Source organism: Typopeltis vanoorti, chromosome 5, assembly GCF_054136105.1.
Source record: "Typopeltis vanoorti isolate ZY-2024b chromosome 5, IOZ_Tvanoo_1.0, whole genome shotgun sequence".
Classification (NCBI taxonomy): domain Eukaryota; kingdom Metazoa; phylum Arthropoda; class Arachnida; order Uropygi; family Thelyphonidae; genus Typopeltis; species Typopeltis vanoorti.
Genome location: NC_143553.1, coordinates 127,641,842 through 127,666,169, shown reverse-complemented (window position 1 = coordinate 127,666,169; position 24,328 = coordinate 127,641,842). Strand labels below are relative to the sequence as shown.

The 24,328-nt window shown below is 37.2% G+C and overlaps 1 protein-coding gene across 1 annotated transcript in view; it reads left to right on the top strand.

The window, feature by feature from the left end:
* htt (huntingtin) overlaps positions 1–24,328 on the top strand; it is a 1,164,033-nt gene that overhangs the window by 497,244 nt on the left and 642,461 nt on the right. The window contains exon 21 of the mRNA XM_090393484.1: positions 12,057–12,178. Coding sequence (XP_090249610.1) covers positions 12,057–12,178 — 122 coding nt within the window. The remainder of the gene's footprint in view (positions 1–12,056; positions 12,179–24,328) is intronic.

Genomic DNA, 24,328 nt, shown 5'->3' with positions numbered 1-24,328 from the left:
AGCTTTAGTTCTTGTATTTAGACTTTTTTATTTTTCTTCTTAAATTATATTTCTTTATTTGAATATGGTTTACCTCTAAAAGCTGCTCTGCTTGGATTCTTTTAGGAAACTTCATCATCATCATCAAATTCCTACCATGTACCCACAAGGGGTGTACAGGATATGATAGTACTATGTGAAAAAATTATATCATTACTAACTTCGTATCTAAAATTTTCCTTCAAATCAGTCTGTTACTTGTCAAGACTCCAACATTATCAGATCTTATATTTCTATCGTCTAAGGCACTTTGTACCATATCAATCCACCTATATCTTGGTCTTCCTCTCGGTCGTTTTGCAGCCAACCTGGCAGAGAACACTTGTTTTGCTAATCTTTCCTCTCCCATTCTGTTTAGGTGACCATACCACCTCAGATTAGCTCTGCTAACGCATTCCTGGATGCAGACAATGTCAAGTTCTTTCCTAATATACTCGTTTTTAATATGATATTGCCATTGATGCCATCTGTTCATGCCTCTAATCTTTCTCAGGACTCTCATATCTGCAGTCTCTAGTCTTTGGTCAAGTGTTTTACTTCCGAACTAGCTCTCAGATCCATAAGTTAAAACTGGTTTGAACACTGTATTTATTTTCTATATTCTTGCCAAAGTCCTCCCATGACTTTTGTTTAGCTAGTTTTACACAGTGTTTAGCATTCTTACATTTGTCTCTGTATTCTGTAAGAGTAAAAGCTGACTTATTTGCCATGAACTTTTGATATGCTTTCTTCTTTTCCTTTACTGCCTCTTTAACTTACTGTGTCCACCAGGGAGTTCTGATTTTTTTATCCCTGCAGACAACCTCACCACATGCCTCTCTGCCAGAATCAATCAATGTTTTCTTCAGAGTTTGCCACTGAATCTCCAAGGTTTCATTCCTGTTCTCAAACTCTTTCATTTTTTCTTCAATTATCTTTGTGTATTTTAGCCTACAGTTCACATCTGAGAGTTGCTCAACTTTTATTCGCTTTAAAACTTTCTTACATGTTATTCTTTTCAATATGAAATTCAATTTTATCCTGCTCAAGACTAAATAGTGATCACTTCCAATTTCAAATCCTCTGTACACTCTGGTGTCCTGCACCAGGGAGAAAACATCACTATCAACAATAACATAGTCAATGAGACTTTTCTTATTCCTAGCCTCTTCTCTCCATGTGAATTTTATGCACATTTTTATGTTGGAACATGGTGTTAGTAATAACCAGTCCATGTCCTGAACAGAAATCCAACAGATATTTGCCATTATTATTAGCTTTGCTCTTTTCTCCAAATTTTCCCAAAATATTTTTGTATGTCTCACAATCATTTCCTACTCTGCTATTTAGATCCACAACAAGGACCAACATTTCCTTTTTCATTGTGTCAGTTGCTTTTTCTAAAGCTTCAAAAAATTCCTCCACTTCTACCTTAGTAGAACCTTCTGTGGGACCATAGGCACAAATAAGTCTCATTGTCCAGTTCCCCATTCTCATATTTGCCCACATTACTCTACTTGAGACTGACTGCCATTCAAGAAGATTAGCCTCGTATTTTGTGTTGAATACTATGGCTACTCCTTCTTTTCCTTGATTGTCATTGCCTGAATATAACATTTTGTATTTATTGCTCAGAAAGATCTCACCAGTTTTGGTCTTTTTTGTTTCAGTCACCCCTATTATGTCGATTTGGTACTTATCTAATTCCTCAGCTAGCTACATTTCTTTGCCATTCAGGCTTCTTATGTTGATAGTACCGATCTTTAACTCTAGCGATGTTGAGTAGGGTTTGTTTTCAGATTTGTTACAGTATCTGACTTTTCGCTGTTTGCCCTGGTTCCCTGGCGAAAACAACGGGGGCCTTGTTTAACCGAGCGACGCCCCAGCCGGTATGAAATTTTGTCATGTTGTACCATCATTTTTTATTTTGGTTTAACCAATAAGAATACAATTTGGTTGGCTAAATCCCAAATTCCCAGCCCATCCTCGTTCGTTCAGTATCCAAGCATATACCCAACAGGGTACACCATGAGAATGTGAGGATTGGACATTAGGTCAGAAGCCCTGGTCGGTTCTCCGCATTCCCTCAAGGCTATGTGGAGGTCTCCTCTCAGTTATACAGCTTTGACCCTTAAGCACCCCAAAAGTTTTAGGAAACTTTTGTACATATTTTTGTTTTCAATATGATATTCAATTTCAGCCTGCTCTAAACTAAATGACGATCAATTCCTATTTCAAATCTTCCATATACTCTTATGCCCTGAGCCACAAGAAAATATTGTCATCAACAATAATAGTCAACAAAACTTTTGTTATTTCTTGTGTCTTCTCTCCCTGTGAATTTGTGCACATATTTGTTGGAATGTGATATTAGTAATGACTATTCCACATCTGAACAAAAATCTAGCAAGTACTCACCATTATTATTATTATTTGACACCTCCAATGAGTCCAAAGACTCATCGAGGGAGGACACGTGCTCTGCAACTCTGTCTCCACCACTCAATCCACCAACCTTTATCATCTGCACCGCCACTACCGCCAACCACCACCACTATTATTTCCACAGACAATCACATTATTAGTTTTGTTATTTTCTGCAAATTTTCCAAAAATATTTCTATACATCTGTAACTCATGTTTTCATATGCTGTTTAGATCTCTAACAAGGACCATCTTTTTCTTCATGTCTGCTACTTTTTGTAATGAATCGAGAAATTTCTTCCTTAGTAGAACCTTATTTGGGTTAGTAGGACCCAATGACTCATTGTCTTATTCCCCATTTTGAGATGTTTGCCTAGATCACTCTACTCGACATTGCCTCATTCAAAAGATTATCTTCATGTTTCCTGTTGAAGGTTATATCTATTCTTTCCTTTTCCTGATCTTCATTACCTGATTATAACAGCTCGTATAGTACTCCCACAGATACAAGACCCTTTGACACTTCTGCGCATGTCAAAAGAAGGAGAGTCCATTCCGATAATAGGGTAATCAATCCATATTGTGGGATGAGTGTTTATTATTACACGTTGGAAAATTAACTTCTCTTTTATGATCATTGTAGTTTTTAAAGTGGTAACTATTTTGCTTGTATAATAGTTGGCAAAGTTTACGTATAAAATGTGATTTCACATGTTGGTGACCGATTCATACATCGCCTTATTTCTTTCTCTCCTTCAACATGAATTGACTCTTCTTGGTAGTCTGCCAATGAGAGCTCTTGCTTCTGTGGTCAGACTATAGTTGTTATTTAGAAAAATAGTCTTTTGGTAACACCACTTATGTTGGTGTGATACTTCTCTAATTATTCTGTCCTTTCCACTCTTCCAGTGATACTTCTCATGTTGATGGTGCCTATCTTGAATTATCATCATCATCAATTTCCTGATATGTATCCCCCAAGGGATGTTCAAGTTACTATGACAGCACTATGTGATTAAGTTTACATAATTATTATTAATCTCCTATCCACAATTTTCCTCCAAATTAGTCTATTACTTGTAAGCACTCCGATATTATCATGTCTAACATTTCATTCTTCTAAGGCAGTTCTGACTGAATCAATTCAGCTAGAGATGACGTTGGTCTTCCTCTGGGTCTCTTTCCTGGCATCAAACAGCTAACCTTTCCTCACCTGTTATATTTAAGTTGCCATACCACCTTAGATTAGCTTTGCTTACACATTCTTGAATGCTAGTCAAATTTCTTTCTAATATCTTAATTTTAATATGATTATGCCATTGATGCCATCAGTATAATGTTCCATTCACCACATATTGTAGTGTTTTGAAAAGCTTTTCTCTGAGTACCCTGTCAGTTCACTCCCCTAATTTTTCTCAGAACCCTCATATCTGTGGTCTCTAGTCTTTGATCCAGTGTTTTATTTCTAACCCAAATCTCAGATCCATAAATTAAAACTGGTTTGGACACTGTATTGTATACTATTAGTTTGGTGTCTCAGCTAATTTCTCTCTTATTCCATATAAATTTATTCAGCTGGCTACCCAGCATATAAGCTTTGCTTATTCTGTTGTTTATTTCCAGATTTGACCTGCCATCTTCACTGAAAATTGTGCCTAAATAGCAGAAATATTTTACTTGTTCTATAGAATCCCCATTCAGAATACAGCTGAAATTTTCTATATTCCTGCCTATTTTTATAGTTTTAGTCTTTTTATTGCTGATCTTCATGCGAAATTTGTTACAGCTGTTATTCAATTTAGATAGAGAATCCTGGAGACTTGCACTAGATATGTTAAGGAGTACATCATCATCTGCATAAAGCAGATGATGATGTACTCAGGCCCAGTGCCACTTTCTTTTATAATGTGATCCATATAGATAATGAGTCTGCATGGTTAGTCGAGTGGCTTTGTACTTCACAACCAGAGCGTCCTAGGTTCGATTCCTGTAGATGACGTGAAGAGCTTAAAGATCTTCCTCAGTCATAGCCAAGTTAGCTGGTCTTGCGCATGGACAGCAGGGTTATTTTCGCAAGTTTATTGGTTTTTCATCCCACAAGCAGGCAAACCAGCCCCATGAACACACAGGCTACAGTCATAAAAATATGGCAAGATAGGCAATGGAAAACCATCTTACGTCACCATCTCCCTAGTAATCAGCTGCAACCCTCTCAAGAGATGAAGCCACAGGATTAGATTAGATAGATGATGAATAAGAGTGGAGATGATGTGTATCCTTGTTTTACCCCTGATTTTACATCAAACCATCTTCCTGTATTTCCTTCAATTCTAACTGCTGACTGACAACTTAAATATAGACTTTATTGCTCTGTATAATGTTCCATTTGCCACATGTGATTGTAGTGTTTTGAAAAGCTTTTTTTTTGGGTACCTTGTCATATGCCATTTCCAGATCTACAAAATTTAAGTATAGATCCTTGTCATATTCCCACGATTTCTCAATTATTTGCCATAAAGTGAAAATCTGATCTTGATAACCTCTATTTATCCTGAAACTAGTATGTTCTTCTCAAAGTTTCTATTCACAATCTTTCTCAACCTCTTTTGAAGTATGCTTGCATAAATCTTACCTGGAACACTCAGCAGAAAAATTCCCATTTAATTCTCACATTCAGTTTTATTCCCTTTTTTTTACATATGGGTTCTATGAGAGCTTTACTCCAATCATTAGGAATTTGATCTTCTGACCACGCCCTCTGAATTATGCAATGTAGCCATTGCAAAACTTTTATACCTACATAGTTACATTCCTCGCTTACATTTTTTTCTGTATTCTTTTAGGGCATCTGTTGACTTATTTGCAAGAATTTTGCTATGCTTTCTTCTTTTTCAGGACTGCTTCTTTAGCATCTTGTGTCCACCATGGTGTTCTTATTTTTCTGTCATTGCAGCAACTTTACTACATACTTCCCTAGCTGAATCAATCATTGTCTTCTTCAGAGTTTGCCACTGAGACTCCAAGGTTTGGTTCTTGTTTTCAATATGTTTAATTTTTTCTTCAATAAGGTTTTGTATACTTGAGTCTACATTTTACCTGTAAGAGCTGCTCAGCAACAGAGGATTTGAAGTTAGAAGTGACCATTACTTAGTACTAAGTGGGATAAAAATGGATATCACATTAAAAAGAGCATTATTTTTAAAACTTTCTTACATACTGCTCTTTTTAATATGATATCCATTTTTATCCTACTAAGTAATAGTCACTTCCAAATTCGAATCCTCTGTATCTTGTATCCTGAACCAGTATTATATCACATTATGATATCACTATCAACAATGACGTAGTCAGTGAGGCTTTTCTTATTTCTTATGTCTCCTCGCCATGTGAATTTGTGAACATCTTTATGTTGAAACATGGTGTTAGTAATGACCAGTCCATGTCCTGAGTAGAAGACCAGTAAATACTTACCATTATTATTAGTTTTGCCCTTTTCTCCAAATTTACCCAAAATGTTCCTATATGCTTGGCAGAATTCATTTCCTACTCTGCTGTTCAGGTCTCCAACAAGGACGACTTTTTCCATTTTTTTTTATGTCATCTGCCTGTTCTAATGACTCAGAAAATCCCTCCATTTCTTCCTTAGAAGAACCTTCTGTAAGACCATAATCACAAATAAGTTTCATTGTCCACCTTGAATTATGCTGATGTTAATTTGATGAAAATGGTGAAGGCCTTGATTAACCATACAATGCCCAGCTAGCATGATGTGTCCTCTATTTGGCAACATGGCTCAAACACCTTGCTCTTTACTCCTCCACCTCAACAGTCAGCATCCCAGAATCCAGTTCATTATTGAAAAAGAAAATAACAACTCAACTTGCCTTTTTGTAGATACTCTAATCATGTCTGCCCAATGGCAACCTTTCTTTTGCAGTTTTCAATAAACTCACCCACCCACACAGGTAGATACATGCATAAACTCCCCCACCCCTTCTCAACAGTATGATATCATCAAAACTCTTGTCAACAGAGCCTCCAATCTTTGTTCCATCCATGCTTCCCTTACAGCAGAGCTTGCCTTTATTTGCTTCCCCCCCCCCATCCAATGGTTATAAAAGATCTACAAATTATCTATCCATTCCACCTCCTGACACCCCCCTTAACATAAAGACTACATTAATGCCATTACTATTTCCTATATCAGGGGCACTTCAGAAAAAGTAGCCAGAACTTTAAAGAAATATAATCTTGCACTGCTTTCAAACCTCATTTGAAGCTAGCTTCTCTTCTTTGCTCTACAAAGGCCACTTCTTCTTCTCTCTGTTCCAGGTGTTTACAAGGTTCCTCCTTCTTGCAAATTATCATATTATGACCATACTGCTGCTAACTTTCATTTAGATGATCACAAAAAACACATTCTCCTACTACAACTATGGTCAGTTGGGTTTAGCAGACCATGCCTTGGATACTTTGCACAGAATCAGATAGAAGAAACTATCATTCTTCATCACAATAAATACAAACTTGAAAGGCTCTTGTTTGGAATCATTGCCAGATTTAAAGAACCAGCCTAATCTTAATAAATATGATTATATTCAACTTTCCAAGATTTTAGAAATTTTAATTCTTAGGCCTCCCATCCAACATCACCCATAGAAGGCATCCCCTCATAAGACTTTAGTCTTTATTTAGTCCACTTTTGTTCTTCCACTTATTGTTTCTTGTGTGTTTTGGTTATTGCAAACTTAACATTGTATTCGTAGAGATGTCTCTGTGACAGAGATGAAATATTGAAATAAGCCTGCTGTTTAATTATTTCTCTTTCTGCTATAATTATTCCATCAAACTGTATCATGAGTATAAACCAGCACCTAAGCTTAAATAATTGGATTTGATGGAATAAGGTGTCGGGGGGGGGATATGCTAAATTAAAAACTATAGCATCTTTATCAGAGCAATATATGGATAAATGCTTCCTTTCTGACATCTTAATTTTTTCTGACAAATAATGAAATATGATGAGTAGTATTTGAAGAAGGTGACATTCAACTTTCTGTTAGGATAAACAGGTGTAGTTTTGTAGACTGGAAATTAACATTTAAGTTGAGAATGACGGGGGTACATATATTTGTAAAGTGAATCGGAAGGGTTTAAGAGATTTTATCTGTTTTTTTTCTGCATGTAATCAGATCCAAACAGCCCTCTGAAACCTAGCTACAACACAAAATCTAGTTTCTAAATTACAATCAGAACTATCAAACTATGTTAATCCAGACATTCTACAAACACTTGAAAGAATTACTGACAATTCGGCCAAGCATACCCTGGAAAAGAATAAAGAAAAACTCGAGAAAAAATTCCACAGGTTGAAACAACGGCAAAATATGGTGGCTAATCAGAGGACTTCCTCCCCGAGAAACAACAATGAACAACAAACAAGGGAGACAAGGAGCGACCAACCACCGACAAGCAAGAACCATGTGATTAACCTATCAAGCCACACCCTGAACAACGGCAAACTCACGCTGCTGAATAAAGGACTGAACTACGCAATAGCACCTAACAAGGTAAACAAATTGGATTTTATCTACCACATTGAAAGAGGCATCAGATCCCTACCTAACAACATAGCAGACGAAATACGACTAGAAACCAGTAATGTCCTAAATACCAAGAAAACCATACAGAACAACCTGACTAAAACAGAATTAGCAGCAATTAAATCATTAAAAGCAAAACAAAACATAATAATAACGAAAGCTGATAAAGGCAGTGCCACTGTTGTCTTTGACAGGTCAACATACATACTGCAAATGAACCAACTAGTAGCCGATAACAACACATATAAAATGGTAAATTATAAACCAACAAAAAGGATAAAGGACAAAACAGAAAAACTACTAAAGTCCGTCACTTCTTGGCCACCAGACACAGTTAAAAAACTCAAACCCCACTACGCTCCCCCCCAGAATATATGGGGTTCCGAAAATACACAAACAAAATGTGCCCCTTCGACCAATAGTGGAAGGAATAGACAGTCCCAATTACCACCTAGCGAAGAAATTAGCGGCAACACTCAAGGAGTTGGTAGGTCATTCCCCCTCCTACATAAAAAACACACAACACTTTATAAACAAAATCAAAAACATAACACTCGACAAAGACGACTTATTAGTCAGTTTTGACGTTTCTGCCCTTTTCACTAATGTCCCCATCAATGACACAATTCTCCTACTACAGAACAAATTTCCGCCCGACATTACGGTCCTCTTTGCCCACGTACTAAAGTCCGGTTACTTCGTGTGGCAAAACAAATTCTACCTACAAAAGGAAGGTACAGCCATGGGCTCACCATTACCCCCCCCCCCCCCAATCGCGAACTTCTACATGGAAACCTTTGAGCAAAGGGCTCTTAATTCCGCCATGCTTTGACCGACAATCTGGCTCAGATAAGTTGACGAAGTGTTCGCGATCTGGCCGCACGGGTGACAAACCCTAAACACATTCCTCAGCCACCTAAACAAACAACACGAAAGCATACAATTTACCATCGAAATGGAAAACCAAAATTCGCTCCCGTTCCTAGACACACTAGTTACACGTCTTCCTTCAGGCAGTCTATCCTTCACGGTCTACCGAAAACCGACACACACGGGCCAATACATACATGCGAATTCATACCACCACCCAGCACAAAAATATGGAGTCATAAACACCCTTAAAAACAGAGCCACAACTATTTGCTCTAACCAGCAAGCCCTGAAACAAGAACTAAAAATCATTAGTGACACATTCATAAACAATGGCTATAACAAAAATACTGTCAATAAAATACTCTATAAAACCACAACAAAAACGAATCTAGATTACAGTAAAACCATAGCCATCCCATACATTAAAGGGTTATCAGAAAAAATCAACAGAATCCTACAACGTTATAACCTCAATGCCACTTTTAAACCACCCACTAAACTTAAAACCATATTCAGCTCCTCTAAGGATCCTCTCCTCCCATTAGCACATCCTGGAGTCTATTGCATCCGCTGCACCTGTAACTTACCGTACATTGGTGAAACAGGACGGACAATCCCTATACGCAAGAAAGAACACATTAGACACATTAAATATAACCATGATGGTGAAGCAGGCCTCTCAGACCATGCACTTAACACCTTACACCAAATCAACTGGAAAAGCACCTGCTCCTTACACCGCACAAAAACATGGTACGAAAGAAAATTTAAAGAATCCTGCGAAATCCTGATAAACCACCCAAATATCAACAATAAAGATGGTATGAAAATTCCAAGGATCTGGATGGCACACATTCAGACAACCTAATATGAAAGATTCAACATAAGTCAGGACTCTAGCCAATCCGCTAGTATTAGAAACCATTCCACTCCAACTGGCTGGAATGATGTTAATATATGTATATAGTAGACAACACAAATAATAGGACTCTAGCGTTGATGTATATATATATATATATATTTTTTTTTTTTTTTTTTTTTTTTTTTTTTTCACCAGAGGTCAGGCCAACTATTGTGGTAGCGGTTAGTCAGTGTCTTTAACGAACCACTATGATTGTAGTATAGTTTGTTTCTTGTGTATATTTGTACGCTCCAGAAGATGACCTTGACATAAAGGTTGAAACGTCGAATTGTAAAATTTTAGTAATATTAAACTAAAGTTTTTATTCAAACACGGTAGTTGTCTCCATAATTTCCAAAAATGCATTCGGATCACCGTGCAAGCCTAAAAGAAAGGAATCATTGATTCATTGTTTGTGGTTGTTGTTGTTTAAGATGAGTTGAAATTGGGATAGACATAATATATTGTAATGTATTTATTACTAAGCTTTGTCACTGGAAGCTTTCACCCAGCTAATCTGTAAATTGTGGTCACGAAAGTATTCCTCCCATCACTTGCCAGACTAACCTCCAAGCACACCTGATGAATAAGGGGAGCAAGATTATTTGAAACTGAAATCACCTAAAACATTACTGATAAATTCAGTTTAGTTCGGTATGCTAGCTTGCAGCTGATCTGCTATATGAAATGTATCTATCTTTTAGTAGTACTTGATGCCACACTGACCTGGCCTTTCCTCTGAGGATGAAGAGATAGCTCCTTGACCCCCTGCCTACTTTAGTTAGTATCCCGGTTTCCTCCACTTTGTTGGTTTCATACCTCTTGTCTGGAAAATTCTGGCAGAGAATTTAGTTGCTGCAGACTGGGCAGGCTTCATCCAAGTTTGCATATTGTAGTAGCCTGAGCATCAGTTTGATGAGTGTTCTATACTTCTGCGCTTTAATCTTTTGCATTGGCATTCTATCTTGGCTATTTCAAGAAGAATGCCTTCTGTCCCCTTTTATGTCGATAGTGATGTCAGAAAGTTAATTACAAAATATATGACTTCTGCATTAATTCTACCTACGTGTTTTTCTTGATCTTGCTGCTGATGATGAGATCTCACTAAAGGATGAACTGGTCTGGGTAGTGATTCTTCCATTAATGCATAGCAATAATGGTATTGCTATGCATTAATATACATGTCCAAAAGGAAGTGTTTTTTCATTATAATACTGAGGTAGTTGATGCAAAATTAACAACCTCTATGTGCAAGTAGCTTAGTTATGAAGATACTTTACATGCAAGCTTTGTTTGTTTACACTTAGGTAAACCAGTGTGAAGATATAGGCAGAGAATTTAGTTGCTTCATTCAATTTCACCAGGTGATGAAAGTTACCTGTCATCATCTAGGGATCAATTTTGAATTTCCACCAACTATGGAAAGTTTTCTCTTAAGATAGCAATACTTGCCTAACGTCCTAAGCCCTCCCTCATTTGTGGAGACAGTGCTACTGGTTATTAACTATACTATTAACTTCATCACCACTAAAAGACATTCACAACTATCCATTTTCATTTGGGATTCAAATCTGCAGTTATTGGCTTGAAGGATGGAGAGATTATTCACTTTATTATTATTATTATTATTATTATGTGACACCTCCAAGTAGTCCAAAGACTCATCGAGGGAGGGCACCTACTCTTCAACTCTCCGTCTCCACCACTCAATCCACCAACAACAGCAAACCATGTCATCTACACCAATGCAATCTACTGTCCACCACCACTAGCATTTTCACAGACAATCGCAAACATCCATGCCCACAGAGAGATTCAAACCTGCAGCCTTTTGGCTGGATTGTGGATACGCTAACCACTCGGCCAACCAGGTCAGGTGGATCTGACTGATAATGGGCTGATTCTTTAAGTCAACTTTCACAGATTGTATTTAAACTTCAGCTTCATTCTAACTGTGTTCAGTAATTGAACACAGCTTAAATTTAAGTATTCTATGTATATATTTTACTAACTGATATTACTTGAATATCTTAATCAACAAATAATCACTTCACAACCAAAGTCTTTATCACATGATGTATATTCTTTAGCACATAAGCTGAGAAAATTGATAACAAGCAACAACATAATTGCTATAATTGTCATACATCCTCATTATTATTGCATTGTACTGAATCTCTTATTGAGTTATTACATAGGACTTATTTTAATGGGTTATTGTATATTTTAACAACCAGAAAAAGTAGAAGGAGAAAAGGAGAGAACTAGCAGTAGATCTGGAGGACTTGGCCAGTTTTATACTCTTCCTCTGTACATGAAGCTACATGAAATGTTAAAAGGAGCACATTCTAGTTATAAGGTAGTATCAGCTATTATTATTATTATTATTATTTTACTCTGTAATGGTTTGTCCTATATTCATAGATTATATCATCTAATTTTTACTCGTAAGTTTACAGGTTCTATCCCCAGGCTTGGTGTTTCACTACCCCCCCGCCCCCGGCTCTCCTTCAAAATAAACTCTGCTCATGCAGTGGTAGTCAGTGGGCATGTGTACTTGCCTATACACATTAACTGAAAAAAATGCATTCTCATATATATATATATATATATATATATATATATATATATGTGTGTTTCCAAGCACATACATATAAATGGTTAAATCTGTACCTGGCTCACGCTGGATACAGAAATAAAACCAAGCTTTCAGGAAGACAACAGAAATGCTACCTAAGCAAACAAGTTTATCAAAAAATAAAGTATCCAGTAACTTGTATACTGCATTTTTGTAGAAAAGTAAAATAATAATAAAAATGATTATTATTAAAAATATCTGTATTATTATTATTAAATTATTCTTATTCTGTTTAAAATTACTTATAGAAAAAAGAAGAGAATTTAATTTGGAAACTCATCTTTTGTTTATAGATTACAAAAAAGCATTTGACAAAGTAAAAAGATATATACTGTTTGATATATTACAAAGAATAAATATACCTAATATTTTGCTACATGCAATATTGAATATATACAATGATAATAAAATAAAAATAAATGAAAAGTTGTCTGAAAAACAATCTATAAAGGAGTAAGACAGGGCTGCCCTCTGTCTCCAACAGTTTTCAATATTTACATTAATGAAATATTAATACAGTGGAACACCTTAAACAATCAAGGTATAGAAATTTCCCGGAATAACAAAATAAGTACACTATTATTTGCAGATGATCAGGTAATAATATCAGATAAGGAAGACAATTTACAAAGAGCAATATATAATTTAAACATTATAGTAGAATAGTTTGGAATGAAAATTTCCATAGATAAAACTAAAACAATGACATTTTGTGGACAAACTCCAGTTAGAAGCAAAATAGTTGTTAATAATAAAATAATAGAACAGATAAATACTTTCAGTTATCTTGGATGTGAAAAATAATATGAAGGAGAAAAAGACATAAAATTAAAAACTTCAAAATTTTTACAAATTATAGGCCTGATAAATATAGAACACTCAACCCAAATATAATACAAAAAGAAACACGCTTGAAAATATACAATACTTTAGCAGTGCCCACATTATTATATGGGCACTGCTAAAGTAAAAGAGGAACGAAGACATTTTAAAACTAAAAAGAAAATCGATAGAAGAAAAACTAAACAATTATAAACAAAAATGGATAGAACATGTAAACCAAATGGTCAACGCCCGATATCCTAAACAAATACTAAAATATAAGCCAATTGGAAAGAGAGGGCAGGGTAGACCTCAAAAAAGGATATTGGATGGATAATGAGACCGGAACAGACCAATGTGGTCTATACCCGTAATCAGTGTTATGATGATGATGATGATTACTATTATTATGTAACACCTCCAGGGAGGCCATAGACTCATCGAGGGAGGACACCTACCTCTACAACTCTCTTCTCCACATTAAATACAGAAATGTATAAAAAAAAAATTTAAAGAAAAATACAAATGATAAAATGCAATAAAATTATGTACATTCATATATAATTATTCCATTACTATTATTACTATTGAATTGTATGGCCACCCATGCTAGTCCATATGTAAATACGATGGATAAATATTTAGCTAGTTTAAAAGTATATGTATGTTTATATTTATAAAAAATTAAGTACTCCTCATTTTGCACAGAATTTTTGTACTATACAGAAAATATATGTCTCATTGTATACATATGTAAATACTCTGTATGATAATATACCTTGTCATATCAAAAAAAAAATTATTATTATGTTTCTGGTTGTCTATATGTTCAAATAAAACAACAAAATATAATATATATATATATATATATATATATATATATATATATATATTATTATTATTATTAAGAGAGACCTCCATGGAGTCAGGGACTCATCGAGGGAGGCCACATACTACACGCACCAGATATCATACTTATTCTTGAATTCATTCAAACTGCTTGCACATATCACATCCAATGGCAATCCATTCCAATTATGCACCACCCTGTGAGAGAAAAATCTACCAGTGAGGATTACTTTGGTGATATGTTCAATTCATATGTTTGGATTTGAAGACTGGAAACAATAGTCCAACCATGGGAATGAAGCATAGTAGTCTCAAAGGCTGTCTCACTTGGCACTGTTATAATGCCAAACTATTCTTGTGTGGGAGTGACTGTGTAAGCGTTGTTGCATTGGGGAGAAGATGAGCACTAGATTGTGGTCAGAATTACCCGGGACTCACTACATTCACTGCGTATTTGGAAGGGTCATTGGTAAAGAGATCTAGGATATTTGAGGAGTGGTTCACGTTATCTGGTATTCCGGTTGGCATGTGTACAATTTGTGTAAAGTTGTTAATGATGGCAAATGTTTCAGCATCTCTGCTTGCAAGATCTATACAACTGGAGAAGGAATGCCAGTTGGTGTTATGGACATTAAAATCTCCTACGAGGATGATTTCACTGTTAGGAGAGTGGGACTTGAGAAAATCAATTTTTAAGGAGAGGAAATTTTAAGAACTCAGAGTGGTTGGTGGCATTAGGAGAGCGATACAGACAGCAGATGAATTTGACTGAGTGAGGAAGGGATATTTTCAACCAAAGAAGGTGAAATTGGGCGATTCTAGGTTAGGTCTCTCTCTCTGGCAGGGAATGTCATAGCAGATATATGTGCAAATGCCACCCTTGGGTCAAAAGGAGGTAAACATTGCGTAGTTTGGAAGGTTGAGATTGATGGTGCTGGGGGGAGGGGGGAAAGGTGACATTTGAGTTTCTGCTAAAAAGTGTGAGGTTTGGTGGACTGCACATGGGAGTGGACACTATTAAGGTTGAAGTTGAGGCCACGGATGTGGCTTCAACTCCAACCTTAATAAGTGGGTATGCAAAGTTCTGTGAGGCATGTATTTGATCGCAAAGGTCTTGCACATTGCCTATGCAGTGCCTGCATACTGGTCTCCTTGGTGGCTACTAGTGGTGTCACTTGATTTTTTCCCTAGTGCCTTGATTGTAGTCTATGATCCAACTGTTATCTCCATTTTGGTGTTTTTCTTCAAGTTGTCTTCGAAGTTGGTATCTTTATTCTCTCTGGGCAAATGTTAAGTCAGGTTGAGCATGTATGTGCTGTTGGGGGAAAGTGTCCTTTAACTGTTATTTATTAATTTGAATGCACTTATCAGTGTGTCACAGGTCACGTTCAGGAGACGTGGAAAGTTTGTTCCATCCTTTCTTTTGTTTATAGGTCCAAAATGATGCCATTTGACGATGTTTCTAGGATCAAAGTTGAACTTTCCTGCTAATTTGCTGACATCTTATTTTAATGATTTACCGTTTTCTGTTGGAAAGTACAGAATAATGACATTGAGTCTCTTGTTTTCTCTTGATCGACTTGTGTACTGTTGATACGATTTTATTAGCTGGCAATAGTGCACTTGCGATTGGGCGCTGGTAGTCGAGTATCTCAAGCTTAGTTTCCAGCCCTTGGATTTTGGAAGAGAAAGTTTTGATAGTAGTATTAAGGTGTCGTTCAAGGTTTTTGACTTGTTTGCTTAAGTTCAGTAGCTATTTTAGAAAGAAGGAAGGCACATCGAACAGAAGAAAGGCTGGATGAAATCGATGAAAAGCTTTTGTGTCGATTCATCTATTTTTGTGCAGGAAGTATGTAGCCAATGGCAACAGAAATCGCATAATATACTTTTTTTTTTTTTTGGTAACTTTGTTATTTCATATTGTCATTCGGTTTGCTGGGGATTGATGGTGCTATGCTGACGAGACTCGGGGTACTCTTTCATCATTGGCCTTTGTTGCCATCATCTTTACTTCATATGGTAGGCAGGCATAGCAGACGCTTTCACATGGCTGTTTTTTAATTGTAAAGATAACTGATTTGATGGACCATGGGTTACTTACAAGTTGTGCAGAAGTAATCAGCTCCTTAGTTCCCTCTGTTAGTTTTCTGTTTACTGATTATTTTGCATGAAAAACACTTGCAATAACGATAAAATGTAGGAGCACAAGTTTAACATAACTTATTCACAGGCCATTTGTATTTGCAATCTTTGCTACATGGCCCTGAACTTCAACTTGCTATCTACTAACACTCCAAGATCCCTAGCCTGATCAGTTTCTTCTAGCATAATCCCAACAATATAATACAACATTGGATATCTAATAAAGCCAAAGTGCATGACTTTACATTTACTAACATCCATTTTCCCATGCCCACAATTCCAGCCTATTCAAATCATTCTGCAAGTACTGCATATCAGCAGCATTCTTGATTACCTTACCTATCTTTGCATCATCAGCAAATAGCTGTATATCACCTGTCAAATCCTTCCCAATATCATTAATGCACAGATTGAATAACAGTGGATCAAGGACTGATTCTTGTGATACACCACTTGCTTTTTTTTTTTTTTAAATATTAATCTTTGTACTGGTTATGGATAGTACTACCCTTACATCACGTCCAGACTTGATATAGGCCTAAGTCTTAACAAGTGTTTTACCCTATGCCTGTTCTAGTTATCATTGTGGTCATTCTCTGGTGGCAACACCATGTCACCAGTGTGTCCTGTAGGGCCCTCAAGGAAAGAACTTTTATATCCTTCTGCTTAAGCTCAAGCTGTTTTAAGTCTTTATAGCTGTCTGCGCTCCATATGCCATATAAAGAGATGGTGGCGCTGGTAAACCTCGGAGTTGCGCCATGCTCCTCCCGTACCTTACTAAACTAGATCTTGGTTATTCTTATAATAGTTTACCATATTATTATGGCTATAGGCTAGTGAGTGCCCTGTTCCCATCACCTGGGCATCAACTACCCAAATGTCACCATCTCTTGTAATCACTAAGTCTGGCTTATGCAAACCCTCGGAGGTCCTGTAATGTGGTTCCACTGCAGTCTCCCAACCTTTGTTCTTAAAGCGGTTGTTCAGAATGGAGACCATGGTGTTATACCTCTGCACACAGACCCCATGGGTGCAGAAGCAACACTGGGCTATATGAGACAATGTCTCACTGTAGTAGCAGCCAGCCCTACAGTTTGAGTCGTCACTATCCCATTGAGCTGTGCAGGCTCGATCTGATAAGGTCCTCGTCCTGATAAAGTCAATACTCTCAAGCCCAGGGAGGAGTCTGGTGCCATCCCTTACCCAGTTATGCTAGGGAGGCACCAGATATGACTCTTTTAAAGGAGCACCATCTACAGAACAGTGCTGCAGAGATGCCCATCTCTTGTGTTCTGCAGGTGCTGACTCAATTAAAGTACCTTGATAATGGGACCAGCCTTTAGCCCACCTAAAGTCTTCTTCTATTAATTGGCTATAGAAAGCCTCTCTGCAGATAGGGGAAGAAGATAGTTCTAACCTTGCGATTCTGGACAGCCGCAGATGTGGGATCAGCCATCTAATTGATGGAATCCCCGAGCCCACCACCCTTCACCCTCACATTGAAATATGCAGTAGGGGTGTCAGGCAGCAGTCAGAGCCATGATCTCAATGCTGAACGGATAGCCCTGTCCATTCGGGACAGTACTGAGATATATGTCCTACCAAGCATCAACTTGTGGTAAAAGCGAGGTAGGAGATAGTGGGAAAGGAGAAACAGTCTTTGCTGGGGCTTGAGAGGAGCTTTCCTCAAAGAAGCGATCCCTGCTTTTAGGATAGAAAGGACAGAAGACATTCCCTTTGGGGGTGAACATGATACCGAAGTATCTCCAATCTTCCAGGATGGTCAAAGCATGCAATGGCCTCCTGTGCAGGGAAAACTCTATAGTCTCAACCTTAAGCTTCTTGTCACGACCAGAGGGGACAAGAGCTAAAGAGCAGGACTTCTCTACATTAATAGAAAGGCCTCAAATAGAGAAAAATTCAACTGTCCGTTCAAGGAGTTCCTGCAAGCCTACCTTAGTAGAGGCTACGAGAATGAGATCGTCCACAAAAGCATAGCATTAAAGGAAGAAGTGCCTAGAGAGTAGCGTATATGGCTAGGAAGAGAGTGAAGAAACTCATCTATGACACAGTTAAAGAAAAGGGGAGATAAAGGATCACCCTGCACTGTGGGAATAGAAGTCCCTATAGTGATAGTGATGGAGCTACCCAAGTATAGCTCCATAACATAGGATAAAAAGGGTTCTGGACATTCAGCAATAGACAGCGCTCGAAGGAGAGCAGGAAGGGAGACGCTATCAAAGGCCTTTTGGAGGTCCAACGATGCCCTATATAGAGGCTTAAGGCGGCGGCAGCAGGAATCAGAGAAAGAGAAGAAAAAAGAAGATATATATTCTCGGCACAGTCGTCCGAAGGGACAAAAGCTCTCTGCTATAATCATGCTGTATATGTTGCTGAAGTCATTTAACTAAGATTTTATGATTGAGTAAGTATCATAGGGGAGATGGTAATAGGTCTAAAGTCTGATGCGTGGCTTGAAGTTTCTTTCTTTGGAATGAAGATAGTTCTTGAAGCGCATAGGAATGGTGGTATTGCTTTACTGGAAAGGAAAATGTCCAATACGTCTTGAAGAATCTTTAGACGCCACCTTCTGAAGCCAACCGCAGGAAAGCCATCAGGTCCAGGTGCGACAGAATTGGATAAAAGAGCTGCTTTGATCTCCTCGATGGAGACAGGCTGGTATATTTGAAGGGCAAGAATGGGCCTCAATATCGTAGGTTGGTCATCATCATCAGGGAAGTGTGGAGGTGGAGCAGAAAAGCCTGTACTCCAGAATTTAACAAAATCATTATGTAAGTCTGCTAGAGGTGGAGGGGAAGCACCGTCAAGGATGGTCTTGGCACATTGCCCTCTATTCTTTTTAGAGGACCTGCATAGCTGCATAGGCCCTCTTCCTTTGCTTCCTATTTGACAAAATCATTGTAGAATGAGACGTAGGCAATGTTGACGAGGCATCAAGTGTTCGGAGAATTCAGCATGGAGGTAGTCATTTAACTGATCTGTGTTATCCATTCCCAGAAGGTGAGTCTGTATGAGAGATTTAAGAATTTGATGGTTATATTCCAGAAGAAGAGGATCATCTAGAGATTATGTCAGTCTGAGAATTAAAGCCTCTTCTTCAACAGCAGAATGGTGGCTGGAAGATGGAGAGGCAGGGACAGGAGATATGAAGATATTACCTGTTCCTACCTGTGGCGGATGGGCTGCCAATTTTTGAACTAAGGCTTTGTAACTGGCTTTCTGTCTATGACACTTGATGGCATCCAAAGATCTTAATGGGAATACCCTAAATAAACCCTCATTGATGTACTTTATCCCTCGAGCCATCAACTCGATCTCATGAGCGGTGAGGATCTTTTCTTCTTCGGCAGTCCAACGTGCTTTGATGCGCTCAGTTCTTATTGCAGCTTTGACTTCTCCTGAATGTTTTGAGGTGCGATGCATGCCAAGACCAACTGCTGTGGAGAATGCATGATCGCAGACCTGACACGCAAAGTGTCTGAGATTTGGAACTCCTTGACTGCCGAAACAAGCATGATGAGAACTTGAAGAAATGGTTTAATGACAGTCCTTGCAGAGTTTTCTCTTAACTTTCTTCCTGAGGATGCAGCTGGGACGGGTGGCAGAATCACCTCCAAACAAGAAACACATCTGGAATCACACTCGACAAGTTAGTTTCCTGGCTCCGGCCTCTACTCTTATCGGAGCCTTCATCTGATGAGTTATTGTAAGTGAGGAAACTTAACCCTACCAGGGTTCTAACCCTGGAAAGGAGGAATAGCGTAGCAGGCCAGTCAGTCACCTGAAGGTGTCCAAGAATTGTCCCTAGGAGACCACCTATTGCCCCACTTGCAAATTGTCTCAGGAGATGTGCAAGCCAGGACAACAACGCTTCGGATTCATAAATCTTGCACATTCACATCCCCTGTATACCACTTTTTGATATCTGTCAGTCAGCCTTACTCTTAAACATGCTAATATGTTATAATCTAAACCCATATTTTCCAATTTATCCAACAGTCTACCATGCTGTATTCTGTAAAAAGCCTTAGCAAAATCCAAAAGTATCATATTGTATCAATTCCCCCTTGTCTAGTTCAATAACATTGTTCTACAATATGAACAAGTTCCTAAAACACTACCTTCCTTTAGTCAACCCATGTTGCTCATTGCAAAGTAGAGATTCACTATCAACCAATTTCTGAATATGAGCCCTAACCAATTTTTCCAAAATCTTCACCACTACTTCTGAGATAATAATCGGTCAGTTGTTGGATACTTCGGTCTTTGCACCACCCTTGTGCAATGGAATTACCATACATTCTGTCCATTCCTGCAGAATCTTCCCTGTTCTGAGACTCATATTAAACAATCTGGTGAAAGGAGTAGCCAGTTTAGCTGAACACTCTTTAGCACCTGTGCTGATATCTCATCAGTCCCTATTTCTGAATTCTTATTCAGTTTCTGCAACAGCTCTAATACTTCTTCTTCATACACCTGAGTTTCTTCAGAAGAGGTCGGAGTGAACTCAGTGTTGCACATACCTGGTTGATAGTTTTTAACAAAATGGGCACTTATTAGTTGAACCAACCTCTTCTGCATATGTCGACCTCACACCATCTGTATTCATAATAGTCATTATTTCATATTCATTCTTTCTTTTATTAGCAGCATATCAATAGAATTCTCATGGGGTGTCTAGCTTGCAGACCCAGTTGCTTTTCATACTCATACTTTGCTTTCCATACAATAGTTGTGACTCTTCTGACCTGCTGCTTCTAATTTTCATAATGGACATGATCCTTATGGAGATTAGTATTCCTTCCACATCATCCGTTTCTTACTAATCTCTTGCTTAATAAGATTACACATTCATTTGACTCCTATCCTAGTTATTCTTCGAACTCTCGTGGCACATTCTGATATTGCATGATTTAAGTATTTTTTAAATGCTTCCCATGCACTGTTGGTATTCTTCCTATCCAACATTCGATACCATTCCTCTGAACTCAGTATACTCCTCAGTTGCTCATAAACTTGGTCACTTCCCAAATGAGTACTGCATGATCACTGTTACCAACCAGAGACAGAATAGTTATCGTTAACTGAAATGCCCTCTCACATTATAATTAAATCTAACACTCTTTGACCTTGAGTTCCTTCTATCACATGCTACTTGAGGAAGTTGTCTCACAATAAATTTATATTCATTCTTCTCATGATATTCTACTACTACCTAATCAATATTTGGATAATTAAAGTCTCCCATTATGATTACTCTTTTTGCACCAATCTTTTCTATTTGGTGATGCATTTCTTCATTACTAGCAACCGATCCATCAGATCTTGTTAGCTTCCACCTCACAACCACATGGCTTCAAACTCACTGCCACATGAAATACTGTTACTATTACTGCAATCATAGGTCTCAACACTAGCTGGATTCAAGTCATCCAGTATCGTTAGCAGCCCCCTCTCCTATTCTGTCTCTCCTTCATAAAAATACTGTGCTCTTTACACTCTGTACCAGTTAGTATGTCTAATTTTGATAGCAAGATCTCACTAATGCCTACAATCTGAAGTCCCAACTTATTGACCAAGATAACAAACTTTACTCTTTGTTTCTGATACCCCTAGCATTCATGTACAGACATAATCTTCCTGCACAACATAAGCTTTTAGGTATTATTTCTGGGAAATTCCCATGTTACTCCTCTTAAAATCTATTATTACGGCTATTTTTTTGCCTGTCTTCATTTAGGAGTGTCCCCTATTTTAAATACATTGGCTCTTCTCTCAAGAATTCTTAGGATATTATAAGTGTATTTTAAAGGTAAATATATGCAGATTAATAGAGGAAGAAATTTTGCACACACCTAGTTTGGAAGTTAGGATGTCTTCTTTCTCCATACTTCTGCTGTTTGCTGTTTAAAAAAAAAAAAAAAAAAAAAAAAAAGAGGAGGGGGGGTTCAGAAACGTGGAAAAGGGGTGGGGGGTGTTTGATAAATTTTATATATGGGAAACTGGGGCCCCAGTTTCCCATATAACCCTTCCCCAAAAAGCACCATTAAATATAAAAATGTATATATATGTATATATATTATTTTAAAAAAAAAAAAACCAGTTTTTCTAATTTATCAAACCCCCCCCTCCCCACTTTTCCGGAACTTTTTTTTTTTTTTTTTTTTTTTTTTTTTTTTTTTTTTTAAACAGCTAACAGCAGAAGTATGGAGAAAGAAGACATCCTAACTTCCAAACTAGGTATGTGCAAAATTTCTTCCTCTATTAATCTGCATATATTTACTTTTAAAATACACTTATAATATCCTAAGAATTCTTGAGAGAAGAGCCAATGTATTTAAAATAAGGGACACTCCTAAACGAAGACAGACAAAAAAATAGCCGTAATAATAATAAACTTTTAGTTATTCTTAAGATGGTGCTTATTGTAGAATTACACAACTGAAACTTAGAGACAAGTTCCATTATTTTCATTCATGACTCTTGAAAGCTTAAAATTTCATGTGTCTCTTGTAATGTGATTTATTTATTTTTATTATTGTCATCATCATCATCAGACCTCCAAGCTAAAGGCTAATTTCTGGTGGTCTATACACTCACACAAAACGATCATCAAACTATACCTTATACCCATTCATACTCTCGGGCATTCCACTTACTGATGACACTCAGTAAAAAAATCTCCTCCATATTAAACTGGTTACAGTCTCTCGCCAATTTGCATGTCACAATCTTATCTCTCTCTTCTTGTTCTATTCACAAAGTTCTGCAAATTACATTCCCTCAACTTAGTAAATCTTTTCTGGACCCTCTTTATGATATCCGCATTTCCTTGAAAACCAGGAGACTGGATCTGTGCATCTGATCTAAGCCTTATATTAAGGAACCTCTTTGCTTCCACATGTCAAAATCCTTATCATTGCCATAGTCTGTTGTGAAGTTTTCACCACTTTAGCAAGGTGAGCCCTGAAGTTCGAGTCTGTCTACCATTACTCTCAAATCTCTCATCTCTTCCACCTCCTTCATTATTTCCCCATTAAATGTATACTCTGCATCTCATCCTTGTCATCTCACACCACCCTATTGAGATACTCCTATAAGACCACAACATCTGCTCTACTCCATATAGTTCCCAACTTTGTATCATCTGCAAACAGCTGCATCTCTAGTTAAGCATAATGTTATTGTTTTCTGCTGCTTTAAGGATTTTATATTTTCAAATTCACTTTTCTTTTTGCAGACATTTTTGGGACACAAGTATATACTTGACTAAATTTTAAATTAAACTGATAAAATGAATAGCAAGGCAAGCTATGACAGTTCATTCAACTGCAGATTATAGACCAATTCCCTGTGCACCACTAAAATGATCCAGGTACAGCAATGGTTTTTTAAAAACACAAACACTTATACAATATTTTATGATGTTAAACTTAGTTATACATCACAAATAAAAAATAAACCAAGCTGATTCTGTTATTAGAAATCATTCAGTTAAAATGTTTTATTCTCAGTCGTACAATGCGATCTCAGTCATTTGGCAACATGCTTGAAGTATGCATCATCATCTCTTCTCTTCTGCCCTGCATTTTATTCAGTCACAGTAAATTTATTTCAGTTTTAAAAATTGTGACTTTATGAAGTGGGTGTTCATCTAGTGTATTTATAATTTTTTTTTTTTAGTCGTTGAGCTTTGACAGCATTGTTTAGAAAGATTAAGTTTCAAATGGGTGATCACCAGTGCAAAGGGAATTTTTTACTTCTGTTCTCTGAACTAAAATGAGTTTTAATTATGCTATATGATATTCATAAATGTTAATACTGATTGTAAGTTAGCAACTCCTTGCAATTGCATATTTCTTACTTTTTCTGCTTGTTTCTGAAGAAATAAATGCTTATTGGTCACTTATTGTTTATTTGTATTGCTACCATTTAGTATTATTAACCTTTTGCTGTTGCTGTTATTTACTACCCTTTCCAGTTGGTTCAGTTTAAATTTTTTGCTAGATTATTAATTGTCATCAAGAAAATCTTATG